A 17,775-nucleotide genomic window follows, 5' to 3' on the forward strand; every position below is an offset into this window, starting at 1 on the left:
TCATTTTCTCTTTTGTTAGTTGTGGGGAAAGGTAGCTGACCTCATGAGGAAGAGGACCTAGAAAATTGACTCATTAGCATCCTTTCCCCCTCTTCATAGAATAAATTGTCTTCAAATGAGCTTACTTTACCTTATTACTTACATTGATGTCAGTGATAAAGGGTTTTTGGATTTCTGACGTGGGAATGAGTTGCAGTTGCATGGTGGAGTCAGCTCAGCCCTCGGTTGCCCCTTTGATAAGGAGCCCTCACATTGGTTCAGTCTTTCTGGGTGCCGGTCCCTCCCTCCCCTGACCCCCGGTAGCGCTGCCAGTGGGTAAGGCAGGAGGTGTTCGCTGGCACATAGGCCAGAATGAGAACAGAGCTCTTCTGACTTTTCCTGGAGTGTCCTTTTCTTCTCTCTGACATGCCGTTTAGAGTGCTTCCAGTTAACAAATAGCATGGGAAGAGTGGGCCTGATAACCAGCAGAACTCTGGGTTTGGGTACATCAGGGTGTGCTCCGGACTGGGCTGTGCTCTGGCCAGACTGTGGAGGGAGTTTGTCTTACTGGTGTTCTGAGAAAACTCTCTCCACCAAGGCAAGGCCTCGTGGCTTTTTACCTATAGTTCAAAGGGTCTGTGGACACCCAGAAGTTATTAGACAGAATTCCCTGTAAATGGGCATTTGTTTTTTCCTCTCTCGGGATTGGTTTTTGTTAAAATTGAAAAGCGATAGTCTAGTCATCAAACCATAAGAAAAGAGAACAAAAAGAAGAAAGAGGGAAAAAAAGAAGAGACCTACAAAAGATTGCTTTGGCTGTTCGGGGTCTTTTGTGGTTCCTTATAAATTTTGGAATTGTTTGTTCTAGTTCTGTGAGGAATGTCACGAGTAGTTTGATGGCGGTTGCGTTGGATCTGTGGGTTGCTTTGGGTAGTGTGGCCATTTTGATAGTGTTGATTCTTCCAATTCAAGAGCACAAGAAATCTTTCCATTTCTTTGCATCATTTTGGCTTTCAGAGTATAGGTAACCTCCTTGGTTAAGTTTATTTCTAGGTATTTTGTTGTTTTTGATGTAATAGAAATGTCTCTGCCAGTTATAAAATTCTGGTTTTTGAAGTGGAAAAAAAAAAGTGAATGAAGGGCCACAAGTGGCAAAAATATCCTTTTTATGGGTGAGTTGTATTCCATTATATATATGTATATGTGTGTGTGTATATATATATATGTATATATGCTGCATCTCCGTTATCTATCTATTCAACTATTGATGTGCACTTAGGATGCTTCCATATCTTGGCAATTATAAATAATATTGCTGCTAATAGCAGGGTGTATGTATTTTTTGAATTGATTCTTATTTTGTGGTTGGCTTTATTTCTTTGATAACTATATAAGTTTAAAAAGCTAAAGCTCTAAACGTTCTTAGAAACAACGGACAGTACATATATGTAAATTAAAAAATATATGTGCAGTAAAAAAAAAAAGATATGTGAAGCCTTGAAAGACATAGAAGAAACTTAAAAGACATTACTAAATGAAACAAGCCAGTCTGAATAGGCTACAAACTGTACGATTCCAACCAAATGACATTCTGGAAATGGCACAGCTACAGAAACAATAGAAAGATCGTGGTTTCCAGGGGTTTGGGAAGAGGGAGGGAGGGAGGAATGAATAGATGGAGCACAAGGGATTTTTAAGGCAATGAACTTATTCTGTAGGCTACTATAGTGGTGGCTACATGTCATTATGCATTTGTCAAAATCCATAGAATATACAACATCAAGAGTGAACCCTAATGTAAACTCTAAATTTTGGTTGATAATAATGTGCCCATGTTGGTTCATCGATTGTACCAAATATGCCACACTGATGAGTGATGTTGAGGATAGGGGAGTATATATGTGTGGGTGGGGAGGGCTATGTGTGAACTCTTTGTATTTTCTGCTCAATTCTGTTGCGAACCTGAAACTGCTCTAAAAAAATAGAGTCTATCAAAATATGTCAAAAAAAAAAAAAAAAAAGAAAAGCAATGGTGAACCCAGATAGTTGAGACCCACGTGATAAGGACTGAAGGTGCTAAGGTGGTGTGGGACCATCCAAAGAGCAGTAGACCAGCATTGAGAGCCCTGAGTTCTAATTGTGGTTTTGCCAATGGGCTTGGAGGGTTTCCTTGGGTGGGTGTGTTTCCTCAGTTTGCCAAGTCCTGGAATGCCGGCCGCTGGTGATGTTCTTTGGTGAGATGACCAAATGGACAATCTCAGCTGTGTCTAATAAACCAGTCCCTGAATTGTAAAGTTTGAAGCAGCTGTAAGGGATGATGAGCCCAGGTACCATGGAGGCAGTACAGAGCTAGCCTTGTTTTTGTCTGGTTTTTAAGAATTTTGTATTTTGAGAACAGAGGAACCAAAAATGGTGAGAAATTGTTGCCCTTAAGACTTTTTTTCCTACATTTCTACGTAAGGTAAAGAGCTGTAAGCTTATTTGAATTTAATTAAGCCTCTACATTTACATTAAGTGTGTTCTTTTCAGTCAACAGATGCTCACTGGTTGACAGCAGAAGAGAGGAACCAAGTTATACTTGACCTTAAAGCAGCAGGATGGTCAGAATTAAGTGAGAGAGATGCAATCTACAAAGAGTTCTCTTTCAAAAATTTTAATCAGGTAATTATTACACATGTTTGCTAGTGCCGTGGTCTATTTTTATCACCTTAGGCTGTAATTCTTTCTCATACTATTGGTTGTCTGGTCCCATGTAGATCCAGGATCCAAGTCCTCCCTTCCTTAAGAATCCGATGATACTTACTCCATTCTTGTTGACTGTTACTACCACCCAGCTGGGCATTTCTCAGCTCTCGGGAAAGGAGGTGGTTGGTTATTTGGGATGTCACATTGTGAAACCAGTATTCCTTTGATTTGGTGTCGGTTATGAGATTAATTTTCTTTCAGATTGTAAATAACATTAAAAGAGAGTGTGAGCTTTTTATATTTATCAGAAGGAAGCATGAGTAAAAGCAGTTGAGAAACATACACCTGCTTGACTGATTTCCCCTACTTTTCTTGGATGGTTGTCAAGTTTTCGTTCTCCCTGTGCTTGTATTTCTGTCTCTAAATCATCTCCCAGGCTGCACCCTCTTCTCTGTTTGGCTCATTTTCTCCAAGCCCAATAGCCAGCCTTGGAAGCTTTTAAAAGCTGGCCTCGCTTTGGAGACTCAGCCCTCACAGGGTAACTGTTCCTTTAGGGCCCCACCCTGTTTAGAGAGTCATCTCCCATGACTTACCCTTCAGTTCCGACTCCATTGCATTTATATAAGGTCAGTGCTTTAGACTATTTCATGTTTGTTCAGTTAGTTTGGTAATCCTCTGGACAGATTTATTGTTTTTATTTATATTAGGTGTCAGCATCTAGAAGGCAGAGACCATGTTTGCTTAAATAACTCTCTATTGTACCTAACACAGTTCTGGGTACACACAAGCATTTGATAAATGCAGACATTGATTACAGTGTTTGCTAGTTTCTGGAAGGGTGTGTGAGGACCAGATTTTCACCAAAGAAACCTTCGACATGTTTTTCTAGTAAATGCCGTTGGCTCCACTGAGCTGCATGCCCTACTCTGCTCTCCATCCATCTGGCTGCCAGCCTTCTGCTGTGTCTCCAACTCCTGAGGGAACCTGGACCAAGCTGACTCCTTGTCCCTGCTGCCCCACGTGCTCGACGGCTCTTGTCAGGGGCTTAGCACTCTGTGGCTGGTGGCAGGGAATCCCATTGGTACAGTAAGCTTGTGTATAAGCTCTAGGTAGCATTTTCCAAGCTTATTAAAATTCTTACATGTGTACAGCCTGACTTCTTTAAGCCTGGGCTAATTTATTGGGCTTGAACATGTGGCTTAAAGTACTTGCGCAGCGTTGCCTCAGGCTCTGCCTGTGAGTCAGTCGTCCAGCCCCACTCTAACCTGGTGCTTAGGGTACTTTCAGAAATGGGAGGGAAGGGAAGCTGTGCAGGGCATCCTTGATTACTTGTGACGTTCTTCTCTAGGACATTTAGTTAACTTGACTTTTTTCATCCCCCCTTTCACTCAGCTTTTAGAAGAAAGAGGCAGATGACAAGAAAATCAACCCATGTCAGGGAATGTATTCAGAGAACCAGCACTGAGATTATATCCTGGGGTCAGTTTTCCAGCCAGGCTCCCAAGACTTCTGCATGGACGGTGGCCTCTAATGGCAGCTGATGTCGTGACAACTCTCAGTGTCCACCAGCCAGAGACCACCAGGAACACACCAGTAGTGGAGCAGGTTGGGCTGATGGCTTGTTGCAGTGAGGGAGAAGGCACACTGTAGGGAACTGTGAGGTGTCTCAGAAAGACGATGTTGCAAAGACTGACTACAGGATTTGGGCTTGTGGTAGTGATTTGGGAGTTTTTAAGGCATCAGGGCTTGGCTCTGGATTGGATGCTGTCAGAAAAAGGGTTTTTCTATGATTCACTATTTTAATAAACCTTACCTACAGGGAGAACGGACTAAAGTGGGGACAAAGCTGAAATCGGTAAAGAAGCAACAGTCACTGATTAACCGAGAGAGCAGGGTGTTCATATTTTGTCTGTGTTGAGATATCGTTGCGGAATGTATCTGTAATACTCTGTATTACACTACATTGTTGTAATGGTTACAGTAATTGTGACAGGAGTGGTCTTGTTTTTGTCTTAATTCTTCATGGTCACAGAGTGGCCTTGTCTGAAGTTGATGTTTATGTTCAACAGCAAAGCCTAGGTGTGAGAGCCAGGCCCTAGCAACCCCGAGGCCCAGGTGATAGGCCAGGCCAGGTGGCTCCCAGGTGGCAGGGGCTGCTTTTCTCTTTTTCACAACCAGTGTGTAGACTTCTGACGCTCTGACACTGATAGAGCCTCACTTATCTTTGATTTAGGACTGAAAAGGTATTGTTTTTTATTACAAAGCAATGATAGAAAATGTTAAAATAGGATGGCTCAAATAAAAGATTTTCCCATTGCAACTGCTTTCATCTTTTTTTTCTTTTCTAGTCTTTCTTCATATGTACATGGAAATAATTTAACTTCACAGGTAGTGATAAGTCATGAGGAAGAATAAAGTAGGACATTGAATGGAGAATGATGGGGGTGGAGCACACTTTTTAAGACAGACTGAGCTGGAAAGGCCTCTTTGGGGAGGGGACATCTGAGGCTGGAATAATGTGGGGGAGCTCACATGTGAAGGCCTGAAGGAAGAGCGTTGCAGGTGCAGAAAGCAGTGAGTACAGGGTTCCTGGAGCAGGAGTGATCTCAGCGACTGAGGGAGCGCCAGGAGGCCATTGCTTGGGTTGGGAAGAGAGAAGAGGCTGAGGAGAGGGAGGGCCCGGAGCAATGCAGTCTTGTCGCTGGGGCCAGGAGTCTGGGTTTTATCCTGTGAAGGAAAGCTCATGGAGGATTTCAAGTAGAGAAGTGTTGTGATTTGGTTTATGTTCTAGAAAGATCACCCTGCTGTCTGCTGTGTACTGATGGTGGGAGGGCGAGAGTGGAAGTGGGCAGATGGCGTGGGTTGCCATCATGGGAGACTTGGCAAGAGATGGCGGGAGACTGAGGTAGCAGTGGGATGGAGAGAAATATGGGGTTCCTCATTTATTTTGAAGATAGAGCTGTCAAGATTTGCTGTTACATTGGATAGAGGGCAAGGGGAGGGTCAAGGATGATCCTAAGGATTGGTTCAAGCTGTAGGGTAAAGGGTGGTGCTGTTGGTATTATTTCCTTAGCTGGGGAGTGGGGTGGAGGGCAGGGTGGGGACTTCAGACTCCTGTTTTGGACATGTCAGTTTCAGGTACTGATTAGTCATCTGTGTAGTGATAACAGATCAGCAGTTGGGCACATGAGGTCAGAGTTCAGGCTGGAGGTAACAGTTTGAGAGCTGTCAGAGGGGATAGTGGTGAGCGCACAGACCCAGATCAGCAAGAGAGGACAGGAGGGAATGGCAGGTGGAGGCACAGGCGTCAGATGCCTGTTGTGACAGGAAAGAAGGCTGGGTGTATGTGTCCAGATGCAGGTCGGGTGCTGTGTTTGTCCAGAGAGGAAGAGGTGGTTCTCTTCTACTTGCTTCCTTTTTTTTTCAGTGAGGTCATCAATTGGGAATGAGTTGGGTGGGAGGGAAGAGCATTGGAGATGTGGAAAGATAGGATAAGGGGTGAAATAGTCCTCTTAGAGACTGAGACAGTGAAGGAACTGGTGAAATGTGGTCAATTGCTGGACAGTTCTCAGTGTCACTGGAGATTTATGGTCAGGTATTTAAAGTGAAGATTTTGTGTGTTTTGTCTAACCACGTTCAGCTGCTTGGACACAAGCTTGGAGTAGGTGCAGGGCTGCGCTTAACAAGGGCTGAGCTTTTGCCAGATGAGTGCAATGGAGGAATGGGGGAAAGGGAGCTAGGGGTGTGTGCAAGGAGGGAATCAAAACATTGGACCTTGAGTCTCAGCTGGTGAGGGAAGTGTGGCTGTGAGGTAGGAGTGTCAGTTAATATAGTCTTTTTGGAGGGCACTTGAGCAATGTCTGTCAACTTTTAAAATACACAAACCTGTTTTCCTAATCTAGGAATTTATCTTTTATGTGTAGTCCCCCATCTACTCAGAATGGATATGTGATGGCGTCCGGTGTAGCCCTGTGGGCCTATCATTTTTTATTGTGAGCGGGCATTTCCATGTGCACGTGTGCACCTCGCTAAGACCATGTCTCCCTGGCTGCAGCCCTGCCCTCAGCAGGAGTTAGGGGAGGCCCGCTGTGCTCCACGTGCTCTGGGCAGCAGCAGCGGCCCTCCTGGCCTCAGCTCTGTACACCGGAGGGAGCCGTGGTCTGAACTGATGCCCCCTCCCTTGAGAGAGTACAACCCATACTGGGTGTTAACAGGTTTTTTTTCCCTAGTCTTTGCTGAACGCATAGGTAATATGTTCCATTTTCTTCGTTAAGTAGTATATGAACATTTTTCAATTCTTTACGTAGTCTTGTCATTTTACTTACAATAAATCTTCAGGAGTAAGATTATACTTGCTGGGTGTTACAGTTTTTAAGTGGTTTGCTTATACAGTTGTGTAAAATGGTATCGTAAGTTTGCTTTAGAATTAATTTCTTTCATTACTTTAGAAATTGAACCATACACTTTAGAAACGTTTTCATTTGACTCTGGATAAAAAACCCATTTCTCAAAGCCTTGGGTTATTCTGGGTTTTACTGTCCGAAGTAGCTAGTAAAATATGTTTGAACTTTTTTCCTCTTGGAGGTTTTATTCCAAGATACAGTTACTTCCAAATAGTCCACGTGCATTTGATAGCTCAGATTGGTGCACATTCTTGGAGATTATGAATGTGAAAATTCCCAAGGGATTCTAAGGTAGATGAAGTGGCCATGGGTTTTGGTTGCTGTCATCCCATTGCTTGTCCTTGGTGGCAGGGCGAAGGCAGTGGTAAGACTCAGTGAGCATTCAGAGTATGGCGGTGCCAGGACTGAGGCAGGAAGTTTCGACACTTGGAGCACTTGGATCAGATAGGGTGGGGTTGGCCTCTGAAAGGCGTTTTGCTTTTTTTCTGTTCATGTAGACATAAGGAGGGAGAGGTTTCTAAGTGACACATAAACGTATTCTTAGGTGTTTGGCAACTGCAGGGTGACTGCATTGAAAGAACAAAATGTCGGTTAGAAATGTGGGTGTGAGCTTTCCATAAAGATACATTTTGTTAGGCATTGTCATGTGGGGACAAGTGGGAAGCTTACAAAATTAGAGGAAATTTTATGCTTTGGAAGCAGGTATAGAAGGTGAGGCTTTGGAAGTAGGAAACAGCTACTCCAGATGCCAGCAGTTAGAGCCCTCCAGGGCAGCCACCCAGGTGGGCTAGGTGGCATCACAACCTCCTGGGAAGGCTGTCTCTATTCTGTCACTGCTGGATACTGGACCACTGTTGTTCAGCATGGAAACAAACTGAATATCAAGAATAAGTAAGAGCGGAAGCGGGGCACCTGACCTGGTGTGGTACCTTTTGGGTGAATAAAGAATTCTGAGTGGAGGAATTAAGGAATTTCCACTTGGTAATAGAGAACACCTTTTGATTCCCAAGAAGGGGATTGGGCTTGGTGAGAAAGAACTGTCATTCTCTGCATTCCTGGAGGGGTACGTCATCTGTCCTTCCTTAGGTAGGTCTGCCTGTGGGGCATTCGATTTTGTTAGATGAAATCTTACGAACTGGCTGATACTCAGCCAGATTTGACCTACAAAAATGACACTTTTGCATGGTTCAATCTACTAGCTTGTCCAAGTGTAGTACCTCTTGCAGGGCAAGGTCCAAGCTCTGTTTTGTATCTTGCTCATCACATTTTGGTTATTGTAACTACTGCCATTGAAAGATTTCTGGAGCTGGCCTGGAAAGGAACTTCTGAATGGTGCAGGCTGCGGCGGTGGTGGTTGGAGTGGGCTTCTGTGCCTCCAGCAGCAGCAGCACCATATGTGACTTTGGGGTTTATAAAATGTTTCTGTTCCTGTGCCTGGAGTTCCTGCTGTAGAGCAGTTGAAAGTTACTGTCGCTGACTTACTTTATAAAGATGTTTTATTGAGGAATTTGATAATAGGCTTATGGTTCACATTTTGAAACACTTACTGAAGTCAAAAGCTTGATGATACCAGAAGACAAACCACTGTTAAGAAAAACAGCTGTCTTCACAGGACATGGGTGAGGAGGGGGTCTCAGCAGCTCTCATTTGTGAACGAATTTGTCCGTTTGGGTTTGATTGTTCATTGTGCACCAAGTCTTGGTGCACGTTAAAGTTATGAGTCAGTCATGCAAAATTTAAAGGCCGCATCTGAGCACTCTCAAAAGTGGCTGTTCACTGCCTGTTGAGGGTGGGGAAACACTCTCAGTGAGGATGTTCCTAAGACTTCAGATCATGCAGGTTAGAAAGTGTCATTTTGCTTTTAAAATTTAGGCTGATGTCTGTGTGTCTGGGAGCCAGGTGAAGTGAAAACTTGTCTAGTTAGCATACCGGTAGCTTGCTTTTAACATGTGTCTGCTCATGAGCTTCGTTAGCCAGATAGAAACCTGAGAGAGCGTCCATGGTTGTCATTGCCTTGGAGAGTAGAGACGCGCACACTTTACTAAAGTTCCCGTAAAAAATGAGACACTAATAAGGATATTATGCTGGCGTTCCCTTTGAAATTATTCTTGGGGTCCCAGGAAGCCCTGGGTAGGATGTGCTGTGATCAGGTCCCACCAGGCTGGGACACTGGTGTTGGTGTCCACCAGGGTAGGGAAATTAGAGCCTAAAATGCTGTCATTCAGAGTCTTCTGCTGTTTATGTCATAGAATAGGTTTAAACCTGGTGTGTATTCGTGAAAACACATGCGAGAGATAGACGAGGGGAAATGTAAAACAGGTGTAAAAAATGCAAATGTGACACCACATTGCAGTGTGGAAATGCTGTGGTCATTACACCGCCCTTTAATAAAAATGGACTTTTAACTGCATCTTTTTTTCTTAGTCGTATAGTAAATCTTCTGTTTACACAACTTAGCCTGAGTATTTTGTAAAAGTCAAACAGCCAAGAAATATAATTTCCTCAAAAGTCTTTGTCTTGCCCTTTTACAGATGGCGTAAAATCAGGTGTGTAAAAAATAAAAAGCAGTTTGAGCTGACGTGAAAGGTATTTCAGATTTATGCTTTGCAGATGATATTGGTATGATTAATGCATTCATTGCTTTTTTTTATTGCTTTTCACAGATAATGTACATGATGCATGGAAAATGTTGTGGGTTTAAATCTTTGCCAGGTTTAGACTGTGAATATCAACAGATGTTATCATATAAGTACTATAATTATTATAAAATAAAAAATTTGTCATGAAATGCATTGACATAAATTTCATTTATGTAAATTGCTTTCATTAGTATAAAACCTTAGTGTAGCTGTTATGGTTTGGGAAGCATTTTAGATGAGATTAGCTTGGTATAATGTGGTCACAAATGGGTTGCTTTAAATTTAACTGACAAGAAAATAACACTCAAAAGTTAGGAAATTACTGAGGCATTTGTTTCAGCCTGCATTGCTGGTACCGCTTAAGTAGGTTGAATACGAATGAGTAACAATGGATTGCTGGCTCGATAATTACAAAAAATAATTTAAAGGAGACATTAAATAATAACTTAAAAGTATTTTGGTCTTGCTCTTTTCTGTTTCTGTTTTTCTTTGGTATGCCAGTCCATTGCTTCAGTACAGCCATTATCAGTAGTGTTCAGGTTTGCACAGCAAGAGTTTTGTAAATAGAGTTTTGGTGCATTAGGGCCATGACATAGAAACTTGAATTCGGCTGTTCCAAAATACGACCTTGGGTGCCTGATGGAGAGGCTTTATCTGCTAGTCAGCTCTTCCGAGCAGCAAATTCAATGCTGCACTCATGTTCTGTGGCCGGATGGTGACCAGTATCTCTCTGACCTCAGGAAGGATTCGGCCTCACCAGTCTGGACACGTGGGTGGGGGTCTTCTTCCCTGGCTCCGAGCTCTCTGTGTTCTGCTCTTTTCTCTACATTCTTTTAAACAAATCAAAGCAGTACATCCTCTCCCTTGTTTGGCAGATAATTTGCCATCATATTGCTCTTCTGATCCAGGCTGGAATGAGCCATCCTAATTAATTCACTAAAATTAGTTCACTGAATTTTGCAGATGGATGTGGAACCAGGCTGAGATCATCGGATTGCTGGTGGTCCCATGGGGTCATGTCACAGATACGAGATGCCAGTCTTATCTCTTGTTCCCATGGCACCGTTTTTAGATCCTACTGTGATACAGAAAGATGTTTTCATTTTTATTTTTAAACTTTTTTCCCCAAGAGATATGTTGTTTCCCAACTGCTTGTTGGATTACTTTTCTGCCTTAAATGGATTTGACAGTACCTCCCTGAGAAAGGAACGGTTTGTCACCTAAAACAGACAAATCTGTCCTGGTGTAGGAACAGCCCTGGTATCACTGTTGAGCAAGCAGAGGTCGTTTGATTGTATCATTGAAATCAGTCCTATCAGAACAGCAGACACTGTTAATGAATCAGTTTGCTTCTGTGCCCTCAGCCAGCAAGGCAGGCTTGTGGCCTTCTACCATATCATTCAGCATACCGGCTTCAAACGCCCTGTCCTCACCATCGTAAGCCTGGTGGTGGACGTGCACCAGGTGCCTGGAGCAGATCCAGGTGGGGCTGGGCTGGGAGCCACGTGGTCTCCCCACTGACAGCCGGAGAGTCCGGCTCAGTCAGGACCAGTGAGTGTAGTGAGATCCTTGAGCTGTAGCCACTGAGAGGCTAGCCTCGCTCTGGGCCCAAGGCATGGAGGGATGAGGCTGCAAAGTGCCTGATTCCATCTCTGCCAGAGGAGTTCCCAGTCTTACCGGGGAGGTGGTGGCACATCTGAATTGTACAAGATTATTTTTTATGTTGCCACACTAATCAAGCACTAAAATATGAAGTGCTAATAAGCCGAAGGAGGTGCACGTTAGGATGGCTGCCTGGAGAGGGAGAGGGAGTTTTCAGTTGATCCTCAAAGGTCTGATAGGTTTTTTCTGAGGGAAGGAGCTCAGGGGGAGGGGTGAGCAGGTGGCATAGGTCAGGGAGAGGGAGAAAGAGGGCACATCTTATTTGTAACGTGTTGGGGATATGAGGGCCCTGAGACTGGTTCACTGAGCTGGGCAGGGTGGGTCCTTTTGTGCTCGCTCCCAGGGTTTAGCATGCCTCAGGTTTAGAGTATCTGAAGGCAAACTCTTGTGTTTCTGTCTTTCCTACAAGAAAATTTCCTGAAAGAAACTTGTAAGTTTCTCCCGGAAACTTGCTTGTTTGTCTCAGTAGCACCACCATCCTCTCAAGTACCCAGACCTGAAACTGAAGAGTTACCCTGATGATCAGTCACCAGGAACTGGTGCGTCTTCCTTTAGTGCCTTTCACCAAGACTGTGCTTCTGGTCTGGTGCACCTCCGCTCCCCTTGCCTTCCTGTAGGTGCTTCCTGACAGCTGTTTACCTCTAGCTCCTCTGTCTTCACTGGCTTGTGTGCCGCTTTGTTGTCACCAAGTTGGTCTTTGCTCAGAAACTCGCAGTTCCTTCATGTTACGCCTTGTAAGACATCATCTCCTGAGGTTTTCAAAGCCACCCAGTCTCTAACCCTACTCTCATTACTACTCTGCTAGAGGCCTCTTTACTCTGTTAGAGATTAGAACTGTAAGACACCCGAGAGGTCACCTCATCTTCCCTTTCCCTGGAGAGGCAGGGAAACCAAGTACAGGGGAGCAAAAACATTAGTGGCATGCTGGAACTGGAGCCAACACCCTCAGTATTTCTGTTCAGTTCTTTCCTTACCTTTATTAAAGCTGCTCTACCCGCCCTGCTGCCATGCTCCACCCCACCTACACCTATTCCACCCCATCTGTCCACATGCCACCCACTTCTAAAAGTGTTTTTGGACTCTTGTGTACTTGATTGCTTGGTAATAAATAATTAATGGGTAATAAACCCATTTCTTGGTAATAAACAATTAGCGTACACTTCCTGCAGGCAAGACACTGTGCTAGACATGGAGGGTGAAGAGGTAAGCAAAGCAGATATTGTCCCCATTTTCATGGTGCTTACAGTAGAGCTGGGAAGGGAGAGCATAAACAAAGAAAATAATAAATACGTAATTGCCACTTATGGTGAGTGCCATGAAGAAAAACCCTAATAGCTAATACTTAATGTACATTCAAATGTGGGGCCAGGCACTGTCTTCTAAGGACTTTACATGTATTGATTCATTTAGTCCTCCCGACCCCCAGTCTTCACAGAGAATATTTACCTCATTTTGTACATAAGGATACAAAGTTTAGATTAAGTGACTTGCCAAAGGTCCCAAAGCTACTAAGTGGTGGAATTGGGATTTGACCCCGGGCAATCCCTACCATTTGCCAGCGTGGATGCTCCTTCTCTAGCACAGGAGAGTGTCGTGAGGGAGAGTAATGGGGAGACCGAATGCAGCTGGAGGAGAGCCGTCAGGGAAGGCCCCCTCTAAGGAACTAATAAACTGATGCATTTTCTTTCTTTTTTGTCCTTTGTCCATTGAGGCTTTTTTCCCCCACCCTTTTTTTGCATGTATGTATTATATCCCTAGGAAGAGAATCCCAGGGGTTTCCCTCTTACATTTTTTATTTCGCTTCCTTTTGGTCCATGGTGCCAGCTGAGGTTGTCAGTGCAGTGAAACCAAATGGGCGGGCTGCCATTTTTGTAGATCTTTGAGTTGCGTATCAAATCTGGGGCTGATCATCACACACATGTTACACTTGCCCGTTGAGGTTCACAACAGTTTTCTCCAACTCTGATCATCAGTGATTTCAAATTTGCCAATGGGACTATGTTTCCTTATCACAGTTAGAAATTGGTTGATAACTCTGGAGCACAGTCTAATAAGAACCTGGCATTTATATCTCTTTTTGGCATTGTTGATGTTTTTGAGAGCATCAGACAGGACTTTCATGTGTACCATTATGGTGGCACAGAAAGATGACTGGAATAGGACCAGGGGTGTCAGGGGGGTGAGCATGGTGTTAAGGGAAATGAGCTGGCTGCTGGGAGACTTAGAGGATGAAGTGGAGGTGGGAGGGGGTAAAAGTCACATGAAGAGAATAGTAAGAAGGCTGTTGCATTCATCCAGGTGAGACATCAGCAGGAGATTGTGGACTCGGTAGTGACAGAGGGGAAGCAGAGGGGTGTAGACGTTAGAGCTGTTTTTAGAAGTTTACGTGGGCAGGAACCAGTGGTGCGACGCATAACTTATAGGAAATACAAATGTAAAGAGAAAATCCAAGTTTCTCTAACTAGGGAGGAGTGGTGACGGGTGGTGAGGAAGAAGAGCAGGAGGTGTTAAGAATGACTTTCAGGTTTAGGACCCAAGGAACTGGGTGGTCAGTAGGGACATTTTCTGAGCTGGGGAGATGTGGGAAAGGAATAGGATTGGGGTGCAGAGAATAAGATGCCTGGTTTGGATATTGATTTTTTTGATAATTTTTTTTATTGAAGTACAGTCAGTTACAATGTATCAATTTCTGGTGTACAGCACCATGTCCCAGCCATGCATATACATACATATATTCATTTTCATATTCTTTTTCATTAAAGGTTATTACAAGATATTGAATATAGTTCCCTGTGCTATACAGAAGAAACTTGTTTTTAAATCTATTTTTATATATAGCGGCTAACATTTGCAAATCTCAAAGTCCCAAATTTATGCCTTCCCACCCCCTTTCCCCCGGTAACCATAAGGTTGTTTACCATGTCTCAAGTCTGTTCATAGTGTCCTTTTTTCCTTTTTTTTTTTTTTTTTCCAGATTCCACATATGAGTGATATCATATGGTATTTTTCTTTCTGTTTCTGGCTTACTTCACTTGGAATGACATTCTCCAGGTCCATCCATGTTGCTGCAAATGGCATTATTTTATTCTTTTTTATGGCTGAGTAGTATCCCATTGTATAAATATACCACAACTTCTTCATCCAGTCATCTGTTGATGGACATTTAGGGTCTTCCATGTCTTGACTATTGTATATAGTGCTGCTGTGAACATTGGGGTGCAGGTGTCTTTTTGAATTAAGGTTCCCTCTGGATATAAGCCCAGGAGGAGGATTGCTGGATCATATGGTAAGTCTGTTTTTAGTTTTTTGAGGAATTTCCATACTGTCCTCCATAATGGCTGCACCAAACTGCATTCCCACCAGCAGTGTAGGAAGGCTCCCTTTTCTTGACACCCTCTCCAGTATTTATTGTTTGTGGACTTTTGAATGATGGTTTGGATATTGTTAAGTGTGAGTTGCTATGAGACCCCTGATGTCAACCTCAGGAAGTAAGTTTTATGTCTGAGTTAGGAGCTCAGAGTAGAGGTCTGGCTTATAGATAATTGGGGAGTCATAGGTGGGACTGGAACAAAGCAAGTGTAATAGATGAGATCACCCAGGCAGAAACTGTAGTGTGAGAAGAGAGGAGGGCTCAAAACTCAGTCTGTGTAAGTACTTTGAGGGCCGAGACTTGGGTTGTGCTTCTGTCCGTCTTGCACGGCACCTTCCCAGTGCTGCCCAGGAGTGCTGAACACATACAGGCCCTCGATTGGGCTTGCCACAGGTGATCCTAGTCAGTGCCCTCAGCCCCAGGGGAACATAGTATTTTTCATCTTTATATCTCCTACATGTTATTACCTAAAACCCTTTCTCACCAGGGACTTCTCTCCCTCGTTTCCTTCCTCCTAGACACAGATGGCTCCAAACGGTGACCACCTTACTTGGCTGCTAAACTGCTGGTAGGTGGGACAGTCTTGAGCATCATGGTGTCCTTCCCTGGAGAGGAGCATTGGTTGTGCCTTTGTTCTGAAGGCAGCTTTGAGATGTCAGCGAAAGAAATGAGACACTGGTAGCATCTCCAGTAAATCACCTCCAATAAGGAGAGACTGAGGTTGGCACTTACTCAGTATTTTGGCTCCACATTCTTTTGTGAAGCTTGGATTTCCTTAGGGCCCATGGCAGATTCTTCCAAGACCCCACAGAGTAACACAGTCCCACAGGCCTTCTCCCTGTTATCAGTTAGGCATTCGTTTCTGTTTTAAGACAATTCCTTTAATCTCAGATCCCTTTCCTTTTCTGTAACTACTTGTCTAGCACTCTTGGCTGAATTTTTAAAAAATTGTAACTGATGTCTTTTCAGATACGAAAGTTAAAAAATTTATTGGATACATTTCTGGGGAATGATTTTTAGAAACTTTGATGTAGAAAGTTTGCTTTAAGGTCATTTTGTAATGCAGGTGGCTCTTAGTGTTGCATTATTTACCTGAAATGCAGCCAAATCGGTTTCCTTTCTGACAGTTTGGAGAGTCACAAAGTGTTTAATGAAGTAATGAGTGTTTAGCAGGCGTTGGTAGCTCATTGTTGGGTGACCCGGGCACTAACATAGGTGGTTTCTTTGGGGCTTCCCAGCAGCCTTGCAAGGCTAGGTGTTAGGAAGCCCAGTTTCTTAATGGTGGAAACAAGGAAGTGAAGGATCCTGCTCAAACTTATAGATGAAGAGGCGATGGGCCATCCTTCCAAGGCCAGGCTTCCTACCCTAAGGCCACAGCTCTTCTCTAACCCAAGCCTATATTTTGAAGAGTTGTGCAACAATTGAGGATGTGGATTGCAGTTCTATTTAGGAATGTCCTAGACCTTTGAATGAACAATGCTGCTATTCAAAATTGTTTCTTTGTTCTATTTAGGAAATTATTTTGGGAGGCTAAAAAGAGGCAATGTGCTCTTTGCATATTTTGAAGAACAGGGTAGCAAGCTACTGATAGGAAGCTGACCTGTAAATTGTTACATGGTTCTCCATGGCCTACCTCAACATTAGTTTATAATACTTGATTGATCAGTTATTTGTTGTAAGTCAGTTATAGATTGGAGGTCAACTTCTACCTGGATGTGGAAGTGACTTCCAGATAGAAGGTCTGCAGAGAGCAGCTAAAAAGTTTACTTGGCAAGTTAGAACTCTGTGTAGAGAAGATAAACTTGCTCTGCATTGAGAGACCCCAGCTTTCTGAACCACTGACCATATAGCTGTGGATACAGATGCGGGGAAGAGAGGGCCATTGTAATTCTGAACGTCTTAAAGAATGATTCTGTTATATAAGCTTGAGAATTAGTCTCTTCCATCTTCCTATTTGTTTAAAACTGCAAGCTTTAAATAGAAAGGTTTAACGTTTATGGATTACTCATACCCCCACAGAGATCAGCCAGGCCTCTTTCTCTTATGGGAATGACAGCACCCTGTTCCATTTGTGTGGTGTGTTTAGCTTGCTAATAAATAAAACTTTTTTTTTTCTGATTGCATAGTACGTTTTATAATTTGGAAAACACCAAAGTACAAAGGAGAAAAATATACCTGTAATCCTTCTGCCTATTTAAAAAAACAATACATGTGCATTTGTAATTTGTGATATGTACCTATATACGTATGTATATACGGTTGGGGTCATATTGTAGACTTTTTTTTTCTCAGTTGCTTTTTTTTCCCATTTCATATATGGTGAATACTTTCCCCTGTCAGTAAAACATTTTATTTTGTGGTATTTAATGGTAGTATTCCAATGAACAGAAAGGCCATACTTAATTTAACCAGTGCCTTTCTGCAGTAACTAACCATCTTCACCGAAGAGGCTTTGTGAGCCTCCCTTTTCTAAATGCTCCACATAAATGCTGTTGGTTCATCACAGAAGTATCAGGGAGTCATACCAGGTTCTTCCTGCTAAAGATTCTCAGGATCTTGATGCCCATGGAGATCAGGCATAGGTCCAGTTACTTGTTAAAGTAAACAGAAATTGTCGCCTAGATTGAATTGATCTGTTGAAGCTAAAAAATCTAGCCCTTTAAGTTACTTGAGAAGGTCGGAAGCAAATGTTATGTTTATAGGGCTTTATAGCCACCACTCTGACAGGTTAGGGCAATGGTGTAGGGAATATTTTCATAGAAATATTTCTCTTTCAGAGGTTTTTTCCTGATAAAGAAGGCTTGTTTAATTCGGGAAGAGTTATTTCATAGGAAATTAAATCTTTGTAAATCCTCTATCACATTTCCACACTTGCCAGTTCTCTGGCAAATGATGACTTCTGAATGGTTCAGAAAGGATTTCTTAAAAGGAAACAATTCTATATTTTATATGTATTCATCTTCTTATTTTTGAAATGTATAGGTAGGGGAAACTTGTGTTTTCTCTTTGCATTTGTCTGTGGGTGATATTGCTGGTT

The 17,775-nt window shown here is 43.1% G+C and overlaps 1 protein-coding gene and 1 pseudogene across 5 annotated transcripts in view; one reads left to right on the top strand and one right to left on the bottom strand.

Moving 5' to 3' along the window:
- PCBD2 (pterin-4 alpha-carbinolamine dehydratase 2) overlaps positions 1-17,775 on the top strand; it is a 45,020-nt gene that overhangs the window by 1,926 nt on the left and 25,319 nt on the right. For 4 of the 5 annotated variants that reach the window (XM_074360695.1, XM_074360696.1, XM_074360697.1 and 1 more), the window contains exon 2: positions 2,509-2,640. The exons of the other annotated variant lie outside the window; for it this stretch is intronic. In XM_074360695.1, the coding sequence (XP_074216796.1) occupies positions 2,509-2,640 (132 nt within the window). The remainder of the gene's footprint in view (positions 1-2,508; positions 2,641-17,775) is intronic. 5 annotated transcript variants of the gene reach the window in all.
- On the bottom strand, positions 12,472-14,832 carry LOC141577085 (small ribosomal subunit protein uS8-like; annotated as a pseudogene).

The sequence above is a fragment of the Camelus bactrianus genome, chromosome 3 (genome assembly GCF_048773025.1).
Source record: "Camelus bactrianus isolate YW-2024 breed Bactrian camel chromosome 3, ASM4877302v1, whole genome shotgun sequence".
Taxonomy (NCBI): domain Eukaryota; kingdom Metazoa; phylum Chordata; class Mammalia; order Artiodactyla; family Camelidae; genus Camelus; species Camelus bactrianus.